The 19,787-nt window shown below is 39.5% G+C and overlaps 1 protein-coding gene across 2 annotated transcripts; it reads left to right on the top strand.

The window, feature by feature from the left end:
* The first annotated feature begins 3,717 nt into the window (after nt 1–3,717).
* LOC137109229 (uncharacterized) lies at nt 3,718–14,043 on the top strand. 2 transcript variants are annotated; one of them, XM_067494789.1, is made up of 4 exons: nt 3,718–4,200; nt 5,367–8,582; nt 10,920–10,994; nt 11,890–13,294. In XM_067494789.1, the coding sequence occupies exons 2-4, from the start codon at nt 5,437–5,439 to the stop codon at nt 12,011–12,013; spliced, it is 3,345 nt and encodes a 1,114-aa protein (XP_067350890.1). In that variant the 5' UTR covers nt 3,718–4,200; nt 5,367–5,436; the 3' UTR covers nt 12,014–13,294. The 2 variants fall into 2 exon arrangements, with proteins under 2 accessions (XP_067350890.1, XP_067350889.1); XM_067494788.1 differs by lacking the exon at nt 11,890–13,294 and adding an exon at nt 13,318–14,043 and having other exon boundaries at nt 3,720–4,200.
* The last annotated feature ends 5,744 nt before the right edge of the window (nt 14,044–19,787 follow it).

The following is a 19,787-nucleotide window of genomic DNA, read 5'->3' on the forward strand; positions in this document are numbered from 1 at the left end:
AGTGATTTCTCTTAAACAGATTTTAGTACTACAGTCAGTCTTTAACACTGTTTGTGCAGGTTTTATCCCCAATTACCAAAAAACACTTGTTTGAGGTTATTGCTGCCAATAACTTACTGTTTACCAAGTTATTAAATCCAAAAGTTATTGTACTTTTACACTGTGAGTATTTGACTAGCGGGCTCTGTAAAAACACAATATGTCATCAGATTTAATTTTATGACCATTATGGGTTTACATTTTGTTTCACTCACTGTATTACATCCAGTTTCTGAGCTACTTAAATACTTTTTTTATTAATAGCTCAATTTTGCTTTTTTTTTTTTTTATCATCGCATCATTGCAGCCAGACGATAGCATAGTCTTCAAAGTCTTCCTGGAACTATCTGGACACAAACTTTAACATTTTGTGCCTGTATTTTCGGGAAACTGAAAAATAGAACTTACAATGTTACTCAATCACAGCCACTCAATCTAGCCACTTACTGCAAGTTGAACAGAGCCAAGTCAAAAACATCTTGTTTTTTTTTTTGGCAGCACCAAACAGTATTGCAACAAATTGCAGTCCAGTTCAGTTGCCAAATGAACATGATGAGTTCCATTTGCAATGTGAGATTAATTTGATAGAAAACAGAAGGTGGCAATAAAGGGAAGTGGATCATCCGTCATTTACATGCGTCAGACCATCAGAATTTACCACAGGGGTTAGATAGTGGACAACATAAGCACTTAATTCTTCCATCTCTCAACACAGAGCTTCTTTATTTTGTCTGGATGAAGGAATTTGTTGATGTATGCAACGAGAGCTCCATCTGTCTGTAAACAGGATTTAATAAATTCACACTCCCACTTCTGTTCCAAGTGTTCATCTGTCCAGCAATAGTGACACCTACTGCTGAAAAATAAAACTGGCAAATGACCCACATTGTGTGTGTGTTTGTGTGTGTGTGTGTGTGCATATACCATGTGTTTGTATGAATATGAAATAGTTTTCCCATAATTTGATATTCTGTATAGCTTAAATAGTTTTAACTAGTCCAGTTTGTCCCACTCCCACTTGCATTCAGATGAATTGTTTATTAGGCTAAAGAGTCAATATTGACATGTTTTCAATTATTATAAGAAAACAATGCGTCTGTGTTAACCAATAAACTGAACTAATTCATATCACTGATTTTCAGGTAGAAATTTGGGATCTATAGTAGCACAATGTTTCTTTTTACTCGACAGTCATCTGCCACTTAGTGGCCAATTGTTTAAATGCGATTTTAAACATATGCAGCATGATCCTGTCTGTTCATACAGCTTTTGCCTGAATATTGTTTTATATATGTTTTTCTTTTTTTTTTTACTGCAAATTTGAACTCAACTGTCTGATCGTCAAAAACATGAACTCTGAAAATATAGTACAGTGAGTGCTCCTCAGTAGTTCCATTCAGAAGATGAATTTCCTTATTGTTAGCCTCCCGACTTACTGCCCATTTTTACCACCGTACGTGAGGAGCAGTTTTCAGGGAGAAAGTGAAATGAGAACTCCAAGAGCAAGAAACATACATCTAATATTTATACACTTCTTTACCAACTTTTTTACACAAATATTGAGTTGAATAAATGCAAACCCCACAAAACTCCTACAGTAAAAACTTGTGCCATGTTCTACTTAAAGAAGCAGTAGCCATTTTCACTGATACAATATTTTGTAATCACCTTAAGGCTATGAAACAATTTTCTCTTCACAAAGTCAGCCTATTTTTCCCCAGGGCTAGAGTGATGGAATATGTGTGCAATCTACTGAACGCAGCACACTCAGGCATCCTCGTGTATGAACCTACAGTATTTCAATGCAGGAACATTTTATTAAATTTTTTATTACATTAGTCACTAGTAACTGAGACCCTCAATAAAAATGTTATTCCTACAGACAATAAATAACACGGGAGTCAAATTTCCTCTCCCTCTGTCTGGTCTGGTTTGCTTTGCCACAATCTGCTATAGTCTGCCACACTTTGCACAGTGTGTCTGGAAGTTGTCATTATGAAATTACGTGAAACGAGAACACTCCGAAACTTACTAATCAAGTAGAAATAACTGAAAGTGTCTGCTCACTCAAAACATTTTACGAGCACATATTTCACTGCTGTCGGTGCTGTTCATTGAGTTGGGATGTCAGTAGGCTTTGACAGCACCTGTTCAGATTAAGATACATTTTGGAACCTGTTTCTAGTACGATACAAAAAATATCTAAATAAAGCTAAACATTGTGTCTCTAGTCAATGAAAATTTTCATTTCTATTTCCATGTAAATTCATCTTCAATGGCCAAAGTTCCATTTTGAACAGACCTAAAAAATGATTTTCCAGTTTAGGGGACACTAATTAAACTGAATGACTCTTCGTACACTAGGTTCAATAAATCCCCCGGGCAAGTGTCATGTATGCCTCACAAATTTCGCACAATGAGTTCAAATAAGTTATATAATTTTAAACATTTCCATTGAGTTTGTGAGAAGTTATCCAGTTAATTCGCTTTGTACTCTGACTCCACTGCACTTTGTTGTTGCACAGAACAAGAATTCAGTGTGACAGGGCTCCGTGGGACAGTTTGGTAGAGCTTTCACTGCTGCTGAGTCTAATCAAGATGATTACAGAGTCACAAAATGGATAATCGTATTTTCTATTTGTTTTGTCTTGTTTTGTTTTATTTTAATGTGCAGGTGTATACTTTGATTACTCCAGTACAACCAGTGTAGTGGAGTTTAACAAATCTGCACTTTGCTTACAAAAAAACTGTGTTCAACACGATTAAATTCAGTAGTATTTAATCTAGACTACAGTACTTGTTCTTTTATACTTTAAGTACATTTTAGAGCTTTTGCTCAGTGCTTTAACTTTAAAGTTGAACTTTTACCTATAGACATTGTTTTTACCCAAGTGCTTACAGTTGTGATCACTGGGTTTTGTACTTTGGCTGAGTAACTTTACCGAGGTTGTACTTTATATAATTAATTTAAAAATGTAATTTACATTATGGATCTCAACCTGAATCAAATACGTTATTAAGGTAATACAATAAAAAGAAACTACAATATTTGCATTTGACATGTTGAGGGGGAGATGTAAAAATTTGGTACTTCACTGCCACTAAAGAAATTCATAATGGTTTATGCAAATCTAAACAGATTTATTCATCACTTTGCAAGCACATGGACTGATGTAGATTGACCATAAAGCACAACATAAATCCCATTGCCAAGCAGTATGAATAAATATAATAATCTGTGCAGGGAATGAGCCACTGTAGACACTGTATATAGATTTTAGCTTTATGGACGGGTGAATATTGATTGAAGTTTAAAAATGTACAAATAAGTATAAACTTGAGTCTAAATGCAAGGTGTAAGGTCAGATTCAACTCAAACATTTGCTTTATATTTGTGATAGATAGAAATACAACTGTTGTACAACAACTACCTACAGCAATGGGGCTTTTCAAACCAATTACATTTTGGTAAAAACACATTTAGTTGTATTTCCTCCATAGACTTTCCACTGCTTTCTTTACATTTGTATTTGTTTTACCACTGCTGTCAATGCATTTTCCTGCTTTTCGACTTGCATGGTAATTTACACACAGTCCCTACCAAACTGATGCAAGTCACTTCCTCTCTCTATGTGTCTCCCTTGCTCTCTTTCTCTTTCTCCACCCCGCCGTAGATCAGGATGCATGAATTCTGGGAAGGAGGGTAGTGGCAGAAATAAGAGAGAGGGAGAGGAGGTGAGGGAAAAGAGACTGAGAGAGGAGGAGGTTGAGGAGGTAAAAAGGCAAGACATAGTAGGACCGAGTGTGTTGGAGGACAGCATACTGTAGCTTAGTGCTGTGTTGTGATTATGGAGTGAGCATGGGAGCAGCAGGACCAAAACAAGAGGAGCAGGGAGTACAATGAGGACAAAGCTTGTTTTTTATGCCTGATCAATAAAAGGTACATTAGTTTAAAGTCCGAGCCTCAGAAGAGAGGGCTTATTTTGGCAGCACTGCTTTGCAGAAAGAGCTACTCTGAGTTTGGATCCTACCACTAAGGAATTTAAAAATATGAAGACAAAGTCACTTTAAGCCTTGAGGATACAGGAGGACATAAAAAAGAAAGTGGAAAACTAGCTCCTGACATTTGGACTCAAGCAAAAAAAAGACATCTTTCAGCAGGTATGTCTGTGTGGTAGAATTACAACATGCTGCAAATTAGGCAGCAGTCGTGCTGAAGCCAGAAATGTCTTTATTAAGTTGTAATTAGAGAACATTACAGTTAACTTGCTTAGCATTTTGTCTCCTTCGTGAAGGAAGATTTAATGGTGTATTAACAGGGCAGGACAGTTGTCACTTACTGTTAGACAGCGACAACCGACATAGGTCACTTGTGCTCAAGTCGTCAACATTTGATGGCACGACAACCAAAATAATAGTCCCTACAGGTATGGATGACTAAACGGTCTTTGTGCAATTTTGACATCCCTGGACAAAGGCTGCTGGGGAGGATGAAGTGGGGGAATGTCAGAATGTTTTTGCATAAAACGTTTAGTATAAATCAACACTTGTAAACACAAGAGACATGAATTCACACTGGGTCGTTTAGTGTATAACAAAGCAATATGCCTGCTCCCATGCAAAAAGCCACATCATATCACCCTGTTGTTGATTCTCCTGTTGTTGCCTAAATCATTAAACAGATCTCATGCACGCACAAAAAAACTGGCAAGCACACACACACACACACACACACACACAAACACACACACACCCTGTCCTTTCTGTAAAAGGCTGTTCCACTTAAACGCACAGAAATTAACTTAATGAAGTCTGTACCGTAACATTAGCGTATATGTTATGGGCCTTTTTTCCAAGGTGAGCTGAATGTGGAGGACAACTGTCTTCTATGACAAACCGTACAATGAGAAGGGAAAAGCTGTGTTTTGAATTTTATTGCACAAATAAATTATTCTGTATGGTGTCAGACCTTCAGAAGGCATCTGTGCAGTGTGCTTGAAATGCTAATATAATATAGAACACATCCATTCAGAACAGTAGTATCTTCTTATTATCAGCATTAACAGATTGTCATTCCTTTCTCTCGTCCGCTAATACTATGTTAAATAAGTTTGAAAAGGACAGAATATTTCTTCCCCTCATATCTTAAATCCAAAATTGATTTTTGACAACTCCACTTAGTCTTCATTTCTGCAGCACTGAAGCAGTTTCGTGTCTCTGTTCTAGCTCTGTGCATTGTTTCCACTTGTCCTGCTTACTCATGGATTTCTTTCACAGCGCCATCTCAAATGCCTCTCACTGTAAACTTGCTCCTGTCTTACTTTTAGATGGATGTAATGGTCTGGAAACGCTGCCGCTTTGTCGAATAATCAGACTTTTGAGTCAGTCAGACAAGGGATGGGGAGAAGAGCGGCTGACCTGACAACTCCAGTTCCAGTTTTAGGTGTCCCTGCTCTGGTTGGAGTGCGTGGTTGGAAGACAACAGGAGGAGACGGAACCGGAGGAGCCCTGCTGCAGACGTGGGGACTTCATTGCAGTGTTGGTGTTCAGACATCTCCAGGGATAAGCAGACCCCCTACCCACCACAGTGTACAGCTAACAGATACACTCTCTACGCCGTCAGACAACATTACTCAGACATCCAACAGCTATATTACCAAGGAAACGGAGTACAAAGAGATATTACTGCTAACAAAGAGTGACAGGGAGAAAAGGGCTATTTTAAAACAGAGAAGTGGGGAATCCAAGACTAAAAAGGAAGTGACTTTCAAAGCACTTGGAGGTGAGGTCTCGGAGGATGTGGCCTGCAGTCAGAGGAACAGTAGTGGGACTTATTGCTATGCCAGGGCAATCAAGACCAACCCACACTTTGTAGGGAATCCGAACAATGTCAGGCCTAAATTGAAATTTGCTGCACGCTACGGCAACGGCAGTGTCGTTGATTCAGAGGTGATCGGTGGAATTAGTGTTGATAATGATGATGCAGAGCCGGCGACGAGTGCAACCTTTCGGGGAAGAGCCCAAACCAGACAGCAAGGTCATTATGCAGAGCAGTCTGGGAAGACGGTGCTGTTATCTGCTGCCCGACCTTTTGTTATGCCACAAAATATATGCAGCCATTGCGGAGGGAGACAGTCTGTAACTGGAGCTTCCAAATTGGGGGAGAAAAGCCCTGTTGCTGATGTTTGCCCATTAAAGTCGACCGAAACCTCGCTCTTCACTGCCACGCATTACCAGATGCCCCATGTTGACCGAGACAAAGACCTTAAGCCCACCCAGCATCGCATCCCTGAGAGCATCACAAACAGAACAAACAGGACACACATTACGGTCAAACCACAAATTTTACATCTCAACGAAGAAACAAGCTACAGAAAAACACCACACCCGGCGTGTCCAGTGCACTCAAAAGGGAATCTGGTCAGCTTGTCGCATGCACAATGTGCTGGTGATGCAACATCAACCCAACCCACAACCATCCTACATGCTAAAACCATCACAGTCACAAAAGCAACTATTGAAACGAGACAAGCTGATGCCAATTTAAGATCTTTTGCAAAACCACCACAGGGCAGCAAGATCCTTCGACCAACAAGTCTCACATTGAGTCCACAGTTGGCCACAGCTACCAAGCCAAACAAGCCACAATTACACACTTATCCTAGGCTCCAAAAAACAACCGAACACATCTCTTCACAATATAATATGCCTCAGTATTTATCTGAGCACACTACACCGAAAAATACTCTGTCCCCAACTACTAATTCATATGCTAAAGTCATGGGAACTAGCAGTACCTCCAGTGCTCAACATGACACACCCCATTCCTTGCATAGAGCACAAGGAAGCACACCAATAAATACAACCGATAGCCCACAAGTTACTTCAGAATGCCCGACCTCATCAAAAGCAACCAAAACATCAACTGCACAAGCTCCAACACCGAGTGCATCACCCGATCCTGTCTGTAAACCACAACAAAAGCTATTTTCAAAAGTTGAGGTAAATCCAACTGCTTTCCCCACATTCAGTAAGACACCACGACACCCCGCTACACCACAACCACGCGTTGTTTTTCCACCGAGCACTTTGAAACATAATGCTACTTCAGGCCACACTAAACGCATTGCTAAATCTGTGTCTGCAGTAAGTCCCTTAATTCAGCCTTGCTCCTATAATTCAGAACCTAATCTTCATGTAACTACAGTACGTCTGAGCACAGCACCTAGTACGGCTAAAGCCCCTGACTCCCGAGAAAAGTTGCCCTCGAGTTCTGCTCTCCCTTCCTCGGCTACTTACAGCCGCACCGTGTACGCAAATGTAGCCCTCAGGAACTTCTCAGCGAGTCAGAAAAAATCACCAGCCACTGTCGGCTCCTCGTCAGACACATTGACAGGAAATCAAACTAATGTCAGTGCGTCGAGCACGGCTTTGCTTCAGTCAGCAGAGACGACACAGCAAAGGCTCAGCCACAATGCAATAGACATCGAAACGCAAACCCATGATGAATCTAGGGTCAGTGGTGTTGTTTCCAACCAGGAACACAACTCCAAAACACCTCCACTTGCATTTTCTGAACCACTGGATGTGTCAGAAAGTCATAACAGGGCCCACAATCTTAAATCAACAATGAATCTTAATACTGAATCTTTTATAGATAAACACAAATTCAGTGATGATCAAATCGATGAATTAGTTGTGCATGAGTCGCAAGATCATGAAAATTCAAATCTATCACAGGTCACTAACCTTCAGAATTACATTTCCCTAATTAAGTCAAGCAGCTCTTGTCTGCAGGGTTGGAAAAACACAGAACAACAAAGGCTTGCACATTATCAAGGATACACAGAAACAAAACACAAGGGACACTGTGGTCCATGCCCACCAGTGAAAACAGCCCAAGAGACGGATTCAAAAACAGAACAGTTGGCCTTAGGTATATCAGCCAGACATGCAAATGTTAAGCTCAAATCCAACACACATAAACAGACACATCCCAATTACTCATCATCCTCTGCCATGGCACCAACACACTGCATTAGCTCATCACCAGCAAACACTAGTGTACGTGTTGACCCCATCACCCAATCTACAGTCCACCAAAATGTTCATTCGCATGTGTCATCAGTACCACAACCTAACACTGGTCCAGAGCTTCCCCTCACCGCACGAGTCCCATTCAAAAGTGAGGGAGAGCTCTGTGCACGCACAGGCCCTGAATGTAACTCCATACTACCATCATTAACAATTCACTTGGCATCCCATCCCCGCCTGCGGTCCTGCGAGGCGGAGGCAATCGTCAGAGCGGATTCAAAGTTTAGCCCGGCTCCCCCTCAGCCTTGCTCAGAGGACACCAGCCTGGCTCACTCCCACCCAGCTGATGCAGCCTCGTTGCTGCCTCCTTCCCCACAGTGCTGCAAATCAGCGGCTCTACAGCAGAGGCTTGAGATTGTGGAGGCCAGCCTGTCAGCCAACAAGGACAGGATCACCACTCTGCTTAACATTATCCATGACCTGGAGACGTGTCACACTCCCACCAGAGGGTAAGAGAGGGTGTGTGTGCATGTGAATAATGTGGTGCCAGTTTTTCTTTCTTGTGCAAACCAAACACTGAACAATCAACAATGTGGGTTCATGTGATTAAATTACCTGGTAAGAATTATAGTAATAATAACAAGTATGTTTAACACATATTGCAAAAAAAACTATTCCATGATGCTGGTTATAATATTCCATCCATCCATCTATCTGTAACTGCCATCACAGCTGTCATAGGGAGACAGACAAGGTCCACCATGGACAGGTCTATCTTAACGCCAACACAGAGAAAGACACAGGCACAGGCAGACAAGAATTCACACTCAAATTATTTTAAAATAATAAACCAGAAAAGTTAGATGTGACTTGTGAATTATTAATATACTCAGGGAAATCCAGGTGCAGCTGCCAGAATTTGGTCTATGGAATTACTTTAAAAGCCATCCTGCAGTGTTGATCTTTGGCTTTCTAGTGAGTCATCACTTGCATTTACTGGAGCCACTCAGTCTCTTTCTAAATCATGGGCAAACTGTGTGCGCGCGTGTGTGTGTATGTGTGTGTGTTTGTGTAGCCCCCGTCTTTATTACACTGTATGGACAAACTGTAGTTCGGTCACGTTCTTGTAAGGACATTTTCTGATCCTCCCAACTTGAAAGGACTGTATGAGGGGTAAGACTTTATTTTAGGGTTGTTGTTATCGTTAGGTTTGCACTACGATAAATCAGTCAGTATCTTCTCGAGTGTAGAAAAACAGGTGCATGTTTAATTATATGATTATTCATTGCAGTTTAGTGCAGAAACCACTGCTTACTGCAAGAGGAAAACAGATGGTTTCTTCTGCTTTACATCCATATTTACATGTTAAAAAAAATTAAAAAACAAACATTTCTTAGATACTTGTTCATCCTCATTGAGGATGAACTGAGAAAAATGTTTTTATCTGGCAAGGATACAGATTTGCATAAGGACAGTGGGGACTTGTACAATAATTTGGGGGGACAGAAACGTCCCTACCAATACTTGAGTCTTTCTCAATATCTTTAAAGGGAATTTGGACCAGGGTACAGTAATGTTGGATCACCCAAGCTTCAAGAGACATATGTACAGATCATATTCTGTGTAAGCAGTGTAAAACACTTTGGGTACCAGTAGGTAGAAAAGTGCTATACAAGTGCAGAACGTTTAACATTTACTATGTCGTAAACTAACTGGAATTGTAGAGGAATCTATTTTGGGGGTTGCTGGAAAACACTAGAAGGAAATTGGAATATAGGACATAAAACTTCTGGTTGGTAGGATTACTGTGGATAATATGTGGCTATCTAAATTCAGTGGTCCAGCTTCTGCAGAAACTAAGGACAGGAAGGTAAAAACTTCTGTTGGACTACAACATGTATCACACGTATCAGTGTGCACATTTAATTGACTAAAGTATTGCTACTGTACATGTACTGAATGGAAATTATCCATGTACTGTTGATAAAAAGTAGGTTGAGTTATGTAGCCTGTGTCTAAATGCAAATGCTGTAAATCTATATCTTTGTACTTTAAATATACAGATCAAACCAAAAAGTGTATTTCTCCGAAGCTGTGGAGCACAATGAGTTTAAAACAACAAATGGCAAACAATAAAACCATGAAGATAAAACCAAATGTGTAGCACTACAACAACAACAACAACATTATTAATGCACCCCATAGTTATCAGTGCTGTCAAGCCCATAATTACAATGGTGGGCACGGGTGCTGTGTTGTCACTACCAGTGTTGAGCCCAGTTTTACACCAGTGGCATTACAAATACTAATGTAACAAGCTGGAAAAATACGGTTTTGCCTGTTTAGAGGAAACCATACAGTTTACGATTTTATCGAAACTGGTTTTGTGGCCACTATAAATGTGCTATAAATCAGGTTAGTGAGTGCAATGATGTGAAACTGTAAGATTGATCAAAGTCTGCAAACAGGTCTGTGGGTGTGTGCCTGAGTGTGACAGAAACCTACTTGGGCATTTCAGGAGGGCTCGTCTCAGAGAGATTTATTTAGCCATATAACTCTTCTGGGACAAATAACAGGAATTAAAACAGCCTGCTGGCGATGTGTCTTTGTCAATCAATCTCATCCACTGTAGTGTGCTAATAAGTCGTGACTGCCTCTGAGGTCATGTTTCAGAATATCTCCTATAATCGACCATCGTCTGATGTAATGCCTCTTATACATCTCATTACTGCCAACAGAAGTCTACATGCATATGGGACTAGTAGGAAAAACATCTTAAACTATAGTCCTGAAAGGATGTGAGTTTTGAAAGCTGACCCTATGCAAATGAATTCTCTTTATTCCAGTCTGCGATGCTTCCAAACTGGACAGGACCTCAAGAACTGTCCCACCTGCCAGAAGACTGCTTGCATAGTCTACAGGTGAGATAATGGTTTACAGCCTTCCCTGCCCTTTTAAACCTCGAAGTGATCAATGCTGTTCTGTAATTCCAATGTGGCATAAAAATAAAAGGAAACAATGTAAAGTACAACTGAAAGATTATTTTATTCACACACACACACACACACACACACACACCCACACACAAAATTTAATCCAATAAGATTTAATCTAATATCTATTTCCATAAGGACAACATTGAGTTTCTATTTACAGTTACACAATTCGACAAGGTTTGGCCCACTTGACGATTCAGTTCTCTGCCAGCCTGCTCTCATCACTCCACTAAAAATTAATGAATTACTGTATGGGCAGCCTACCAAGTGAAAAGCTGTGCTGCTCATTTGTTTCTCGCAGAACACATAGAGAGATTTCATCTCGCTTTTTGAGCCGATCGTAAATCTTTGGTAGCAACTGTCAAATTAAAGCACTTACTCACTTAGGCACTTGTGTGTGATTCAGTGTTCTTGCAGCAGACGTATAAAGATAAAGGCTGACTTTCTCAAATTCACCAAAGCACACTCAGAGCAAAATGTCATGCCCGAGTAGCCTGTGATTAATTTATACTGACCCCTTCACTGGAATTATTAGCAGCATTGTTAATTTGCAAACAAGGTGTTTTTATTATATTAAATAAACTGCTAGTCTGAGGATGCTCATGCAAATTTGGATCTTGAATAAGATGGGAGCACACTAGATAAATCAAAGGAAACAAACAATGGGGGTTGGAAATATAAAATATTGATTTTATAAATATAACATATTATTTTATAAAATCCCATTCAGTGGGATACAATAAAGAAATTACTAGAAGTCTAAACTTGTCCTAAAGGTCAGGGGATTCATCCCAGTGATGCTACTTCCTTCTCTGGTTAGGCTCAGTGGACGGTCCTCCACTGACAGCGTTCAGCACACATGGAATCAAGGTTATCTCACATTAGAAGGACACAGCAATGACATTCATACTGTGCCAAAAGCAGCCAGCTTCCCAACCACCTGAGCACCTGCAACGGGAGATTCCTGCACCCCACATGGCTGGAGTACTCTTGTGGCATCTCTGGTGCTTCCTGGCATCATCTCTAGGTCATTTCTCCTTCAGTCGATCCACATCCTTCGTGCACCGACCAGCTGCCACCACAGACACACGCCTCTTCTACCTAAAGCTCGTCCTCCACACCATATTCTGTCCATTTGTCACAAACAGCCTGACCCCACAAGTCATTCTATGGCCCATGGTGTGGAATGATTTCCCTATCTTAAATCAGGAGCATATTTTGGCTGCACTGTTGGCCAATCAAAAAAAAAACGAAATAAATACAATAAAAAAAAACACTCAACTAAAATACAATAACATACAATAGCTCCTAGGAGGAATATAAAAAAAAAAAATTTCTACCATGTAACAATAACAAGTAAGTAGTCTACTTTTTAATTTGCATATTTGTAGACTCTGCTGAAATTTTAAGGAAAATTTTGGTAACGAAAATAAAGAGGTTGTAGTTTATATGTGAGGATGGTCTTGTCTCATAGAGGTAAAAGCTCTTTTTCTATTTAATTAAAAGCACACGATGACAGATATTATTTTACACTTGTCTTAAGCTTTTAATACACATTTCAAACTTTGTTGAAGTTGTATTAAGACTAGTCATGCAACACTGGTGTGCTCCAGTTTTCTGACTTTGTCTTCATTTGCACCAATTACAGGAAGTGTTGCGTCAGGTAGGAGAAACAGAATAATAACAAATTTAATTGTGGCAGAAATACTGTAGCCATGGGAAAAAGAGTTTAAGAGAGGCTAAGAAATCCAAAGTCTGCTCATCATCTTTTAGAAAACTGCGTCATGCTCTACAAAACCAAAATCTAAAGTGGCCTTTTTCTTGAAATATTCATAACTTTCCATGATCTACTTATTTTCAAAACCAGTTTGCATGACAAAAAGATGTTGCATAAGTTGATTTGCTGACTGCTGTGTGTGTTCGCTTCGGGTCCTTAACGGCCAAATGGAAGATCAGGATATTCAAACAAGATGTGAACTGTCTGAGAATGTCTTCCTTCCCAAAATGATCAAGCATTTTGAAATCTGACAGCATAGAGATTTCCACCTTAGAGGTGCTACACAAAGCAAACTGTAGCAAACCAGTTTACAGTAATTAGCAACACAGTGGAGCCCTAATGAAAAATGAGCTGGCAACGCCGATCTGACACAGTCATTAGTATTCGTTGGCATGAGCTGAATTGGATGCATTTTGTGATCTGTGTGTTTTTAGGTTTTAGTAATTTTGTCCTGCATGTCTGTCTGTTCAGTGTGGAGTATGACTTCAGGCAGCAGGAAAGACGCTTCTTGGAGGTTCTGAATCATTCTGCAAGAGGAACTAATTCATTCTCCATGCACCTGTCCCAGCCATTAGACTTCAGCCTGCTTAGAAATCTCATCAAGAACTTAACAAAGTCAAAAGTAAAAAGCAAAAAGCTGTGCAAGACCCTGTTCAAATGGCTGCCCAAGAAAATCCAGCAGGTGTAGGACCCTCTACAATACCATTGTGCTGTTTAATAGCCAGTAGCCTGTGTTACAAATAACCAGCACAAGCCCTAGAAGATGACTTTAATTATTCCCTTCCTACAGGACCCATAGATGGAGGTTATTATGAAATAAGTAGAGTTCTACTCTCCTGCTCATTGACAAAGCTTATAAGCAGTTTTTTTACTTGAATTTGTTCCTGAACTTTGTGACCTTCAGCTATTATAATCCATAACATTTATTTTATGTTACTTTTTTGAAAGTTAATGTTATTTTGTTGTCAACATGCCTGCTTAAAATGTACGGCTAACTGAAAGCTTGTTAATCTTAATCAGTCTTACAAGTGAGATTCTGTTCTCTTTGCACTGTTGTTATTGGAAATGCGTTGTTACTTTCCCCCCTTCCAACCACCAACTTACCTGCTTTTTTTCCAAGAGTATATGTGCAATATAAACCACATTTTGAATTGAATAACTTTGAAATGCAAAAATAAATCAGAATTTATTCAACCATTTATTTGTCTTTACATATGTTAATTTGCCCAGAATATTTCAGCTGAGCCACTGAGCTTTAGCGCATCTTAACTTTTCCACTACTGCAAACTGGCCATGAGAGTGCAGGAAATAGAAACACATTCATTATGCTTTTTCCAATTGTGCTGATGGTCTCCAAATCCCCAAACAATCTGAACCTCATAAAAGGCTTCTGAGTAAAACAATGACATGACGAAAGGCTGCAATGAAGCATGCATGATTTATAGTCATAATGCTCATATGCACAAGCACATGAACACACTCATGGGCACAGACACATGGACACGGCAACATGAAACTAACTCTTGAGGACGGCTTCACTCAAGCTTCATAAATGAACAACACAAGGGAAACTTGAAAATTTAGAGAGTTTTGGATAAAAGCTTGTGTAAACAGTGCTTAAGCAGAAAGTGGAATAAAGATATTAGTCTTTGAGCAGAAAGCACTTTGATGCTGTAATTTAAACGCCACTGAGTAAAAGTTATAGCAAAGTTCTGCTGCCAATGTCGTTTCAGGGCTCTGCATTGTTCAGTTAATGACCATTCATGCATTTTTTCATAAATCTACAACATGTAATGGTGAAAAATATATAACACAGCATAAAAGGGCGACTTCACCAATTTAAACTTGCTTTCTATGGCTTTAGTTTAGGGTGTAAATGTACATTAATGATTTTAAACTTTCACGATTAATGATTTTAAATGTTAAACTCCTCTGAGTTCCCTATATCAAAATATTTCTTTGCTTTAGCTGAAAAACTCCTCCAGATGACAGGAGGTATTTTGTGGCATTCAGTTACATTCACTAGTCACACTAGAAGCAAAAGAAGCACGTTTAAAATCAGTAAAGGCGTCTTTTAAATGTTTAAGTGTGCAAACAGTCAAACATGCAGCACATAGAGTCTGGAAAATAATCTGTAAAGTTTGAAAGTTTGAGGTTTGAAAGTTTGCTTTAATAAAGTTGTTTTAGAAGCGTATTGTGCAACCAGCATGTTTTGCATGTGCGTAAGAGGAAGAGACAGCAGAGGCAAACGCTGTAAACTAAGCAGCATTAGCTTTTCATTTTCACACCACTCTCATTTACAGTACAACAGATGATTTATACCTGCTGATTTGTCTGACAAGAAGTTCAGTTGTATTGTCACTAATATTACCATGGTCTCTTCTCATGCACTGATTTGTTAAGTTGAATTAAAGTGGTGCCTTTCACTGACAGGGCAGACGTTGATTCAATAAATCAGATCAGCTAAGAAGCTGCAAACAGAGGCTCAAACAGGGCTGACCATCAGCTCGGCATGTTATGGGCCCAAGATAAGAGGCTTCCATTTTGTTCTGACAGGCTTTTAATGAGAAGTTTAAACAGGGTCCTGTGTCTTTACTTTTTGTTACGAATCATCCCACAGCTATACTGAGTGTTAGTATCTGGCGTAATGAATATCCTCCATAACTTTACTGACCTGTGTAATGTGATTACATGCTACAGTGTCAGTCAACCAAAATGTCTTTCCATTGACTAAAAGTAGAAGTCAATTTTATTATAATTTTACATAATACTGCATGTGAAATGATTACTTTAAGCAAATAATGTCCAAGAGATACTATCATGGTACAACTAGGAAAACACAATGCTAATAAACCAGCCATGTTGATTTGTGCAAATGAACTTGATCCAATGCAGCAATGGCACTGCACTAAGTCCTATAGGCAAAAAAAAAGGGCCCATAAAGCAAAATAGGAATAGGCTGTACAACATAGTGCACTTATATTATATTATATGAAAGAATTTCTTTCACTGTGTATGAAACTACTTTTGTATGTGTTCATCAAAGTGTTCAATTTCAAGACTTTGAAGAAGTTTTACTATATCAGCTTCAACCCTCCTCATAGCCATGAAAGTAACAGTGTAACTCCCGGCGTGGTGGAGAAGAACAATTTACTGTGTCTCAGTTATGTAATCACAGCAGCAATATCATTGTACTGCTTCTTTGGAAATGTACCTCAAGGGGCAAAATGGAGGAAAATTACCAAATCAATACCAAGGTGTCGGTTAAGCCTCAGGGGATGTTTCAGCATCAGTCAGCCACTGAACTGTTGTGTTGGTGCAGACTTCAAAGGAACTCTTTAAGTAGTTTTTTAAGTAGCATTTGTTTCTCTTTCTATTTCTTTTTACCTGCACATTTTGTCACATTTATCTGCATTTAACGTCTCACATATGATGTTCTGATGTGGGGCATTGGAGCTTGCATTGTAGGTACAATGTAGTAAATGTCACATAAAAATTGCTTTTGTTTAACCAGTTTAAGGTTAAAAGCCTCTTTTTCAAAAGTGACTGGGCTAAGAGGTTTTTCACAATAATAATTTTGACAATAAACACACATTTGAACTATTAAAACAGCCAAATAAAAGTTCACATCGGCCACACACACACACACACTATAGTGGGCGATGTTAAAGTACTGTATCGTAAGAACATAAGCAGGCAACAAAGACACCTTTCATGGTTTATGACGTTTGAGTTTACAGTGGCATTAGATTTAGTCAGTGAAACCAGTTCAGTTTTCTCTCTGCAAATTATTCCAAGTGGCTGGAGCAGAGAACAGAAAACTTTTTTCATTCTCATTTCAGTTCTTATGTCAGGAATAGGAGATGTCCCATTATTTCAGATTATGATTGGAAGAGCTCTGGGAGATTACCTTCCAAAGATATGAGGGGAGATTATGTAGTATGGCTTTGACAGTATAGTATAGTGTACTGTACCATTGACTCAAGAAAGTGATGGGGTGCAAACTGTGGAGTACAAAGTGAAGTGATGAGAGTTCCCACAGCATTCGTTCCTCTCCTGCTGTGCCTCTTCTTATTTAATCACAGATGATTCAGGTGTCCACCAATGAACCTCTGGAGTGGAGCCACTCAATTTAGTGCAGCTTATTGTCCTTATCCTAATTACAGTCCTGTGCAACAGACAGAAAAACCATTAAATAGAGTAAGACTTGCAGCACAAGAACACATGGGAAGAAGAAACAGTCATAATAAATGTTTTTTTACAAAGCTCATGCAACAAAAAGGGTAAAACCAAACCATGACATAAACAGGCAATAAAAAGTAAAATGTGCAATACAGCAAAAAATACAATGTTGTGCAACAAGCAGCTAACACACATATAATATTTTCTCATAAAACAATACAAGGGACATGATCATCACAAATAAATCACTGGTGCACCCTTTATGACCACTGTATCACAGAAGAAATAAAACCTGGCAGATGAAAAACATTACTCTCTGTGAAGGGACATTTCTGATATTGACTCTGAATCAAATGACTCCCTGTAAGGTGAAAGAATTACTAGTGCTGCCAACACCACTGAAAAGTAACAACCCTGTCTGCAGCTCTGTGCAGCCCTCAGACACTTTGAGCTCATTACTGTGGTTCACTGGTCCGTCTGGTGGAGGTCCAATGGCTCTCGTCGGCCCCTGCATATGAAGGCCATGGGCACCTGCCAGCTCACAGGCTCCAAAAAGATGTACAATACCTTTGTATTTTAAAAAAATGACAGAGCTGGACCACGTTTTATCAGGTGGTAAAAAGCAGGGCATGAGGATGAATGTGTAAACTTACTGTACAGGTGGAAAGTGTATTGGCAGCTAATTGTTTGCTAACCCTTCAGCATTAAGTGTCGAAAAAGATTTTAAAGAATCAAAAAAAAAGGCTCAGTAGGGGCTGTTATCAAATTCATCGTCAAGACTCATTCAAGTAGGCTACTGAAGTAATCAGTGGATGTAATACTATGCTATATTAAAATAATAATTTTCAGCCCCCTTGAGTCAATACTTTGTAGAACCACCTTTTGTCTTTTGGAGAATGTTTCTACCAGTTTGCACATCTGGAGAGGGAAACTTTTGCCCAATCTTCTTTGCAAACTAGCTCGAGCTCAGTCAGATTGGACTGAGAGGGTCTGTGAACAGCAATTTCCAGTCTCAAGTCTTTTGCAGACTCTAACAGGTTTTCTTCTAAGATTGTCTAGTATTTGGCTCCGTCCATCTTCCCATTAACTCTGACCAGCTTCTCTGTCCCTGCTGAAGAAATGCATCCCCACAACATGACGCTGCCACCACCATGTTTCGCAGCTGGGATTGTGTTTTCAGGGGGATGTGTCCCTCACATGGCTTGTTGCAAACTGCAAATGGGACTCCTCCCACCTGAGCTGTGGATCTCTGCAGCTCCTCCAGAGTTACCATGGGCCTCTTGGCTGCTTCTCTGATTAATGCTCACCTTGCCCGGCCTGTCAGTTAAGGTGAACGGCCATGTCTCGGTAGGTTTGCAGTCGGCAACACTCTTTCCATTTTCGGATGATTGATGTACAGTGCTCCGTGAGACGTTCAAAGCTTGGAATATTTTTTAGTACCTAATCCTGCTTTAAACTACTCCACAACGTTATCCCTGACCTGTCTGGTGTTTCTCTTGGACTTCACGATGCTATTTGTTCACTAATGTTCTCTAACAAACCTCTGAGGGCTTCGCAGAACAGCTGGATTTATACTGAGATTAAATTACACACAGCTGGACTCAGTGATTTCTGAAGGGAATTGGTTCCAACTGGATTTTAGTTTAGTGGTGTCAAAGTAAAGGGGGCTACATTCACTAAAACACTAAAACTCTAAATGAGTGTTATATTTACTACCAATAGTGTTTTTTTATAAATTACTACAGAATTTAGATTTTTATACTTTACTCCTTTTAATAAATGTTGCAGTTTGGTAAAAACAACAACAACAGTCTATTCGTGTCACCACTTTAGCATAACAATTTCTAATAATTAAGCTATTAATCTTTGCAACTTGCTAGAATTGTGCTGGCAGCCAAGGTTAATGTTAGCCATTTGTAATTGGTCACTTAACGGTAACTGCCAATTACCAATTATTCATTTTTTCTGGGACATCTCAAATACAACACAAACAATATTAAATTAATATAAAACACGGACTTGGCTAAGATAGAAAATATAAATGTTGAAGCTTTTTCAGATGAGGCGGAGGTGGGCAGAAATATTACACCGTTAAATGCAACTGTAGATATTCACACCAACACTGGGAGTGATTTTACCTGATGTTGGAATATCTCTGGAAGAGTCAAGAGACTTTGTCACTTTAAAATTTACACGGGCAAATTTACTGTGTTAAGTGAAAGCTTGCCACACACAAGCACACACACACACACACACACACACACATACGCGATTCTGAAAAGGCCACTACTAATTAGCATTTTCTTTTTTGCATTTCTGCATCACCGTAAGCTGTATGTGACATCAGTGATTCATGCATACTTTAAATCCACCAGAACATATGCTAATCGTTTGACAACTCACTACTGCCTAAAATATTGCAAGTAGCAGCAAGGGCTGTTTTCTTAAAGTGCCTCATGACAGAACAGGGTGGAACACTGGACGAAGGCAGACCTTAATATAATGCATGTTTTTATGATGTGTCCATCCCAGAAACACATTCATTTCATCTGTCGTCTCGCAAGGCTGCCTGCTGTGCAATTATAGACTTGTTTAGACAGAAACTCTGTGCAAATTGGCCTGTTTTTCCTTTATCCAGCACAATAAACAATGAATTGCCATCTCCACAGGATGTTATAGTAAATACATTAACAACTCTAATAATGAAAATGTAAAGCTGATGGAAGAGACTCCTGGTCCCAGTATAAACCCTGAACTGA

This window comes from Channa argus, chromosome 24 (assembly GCF_033026475.1).
Source record: "Channa argus isolate prfri chromosome 24, Channa argus male v1.0, whole genome shotgun sequence".
Taxonomy (NCBI): domain Eukaryota; kingdom Metazoa; phylum Chordata; class Actinopteri; order Anabantiformes; family Channidae; genus Channa; species Channa argus.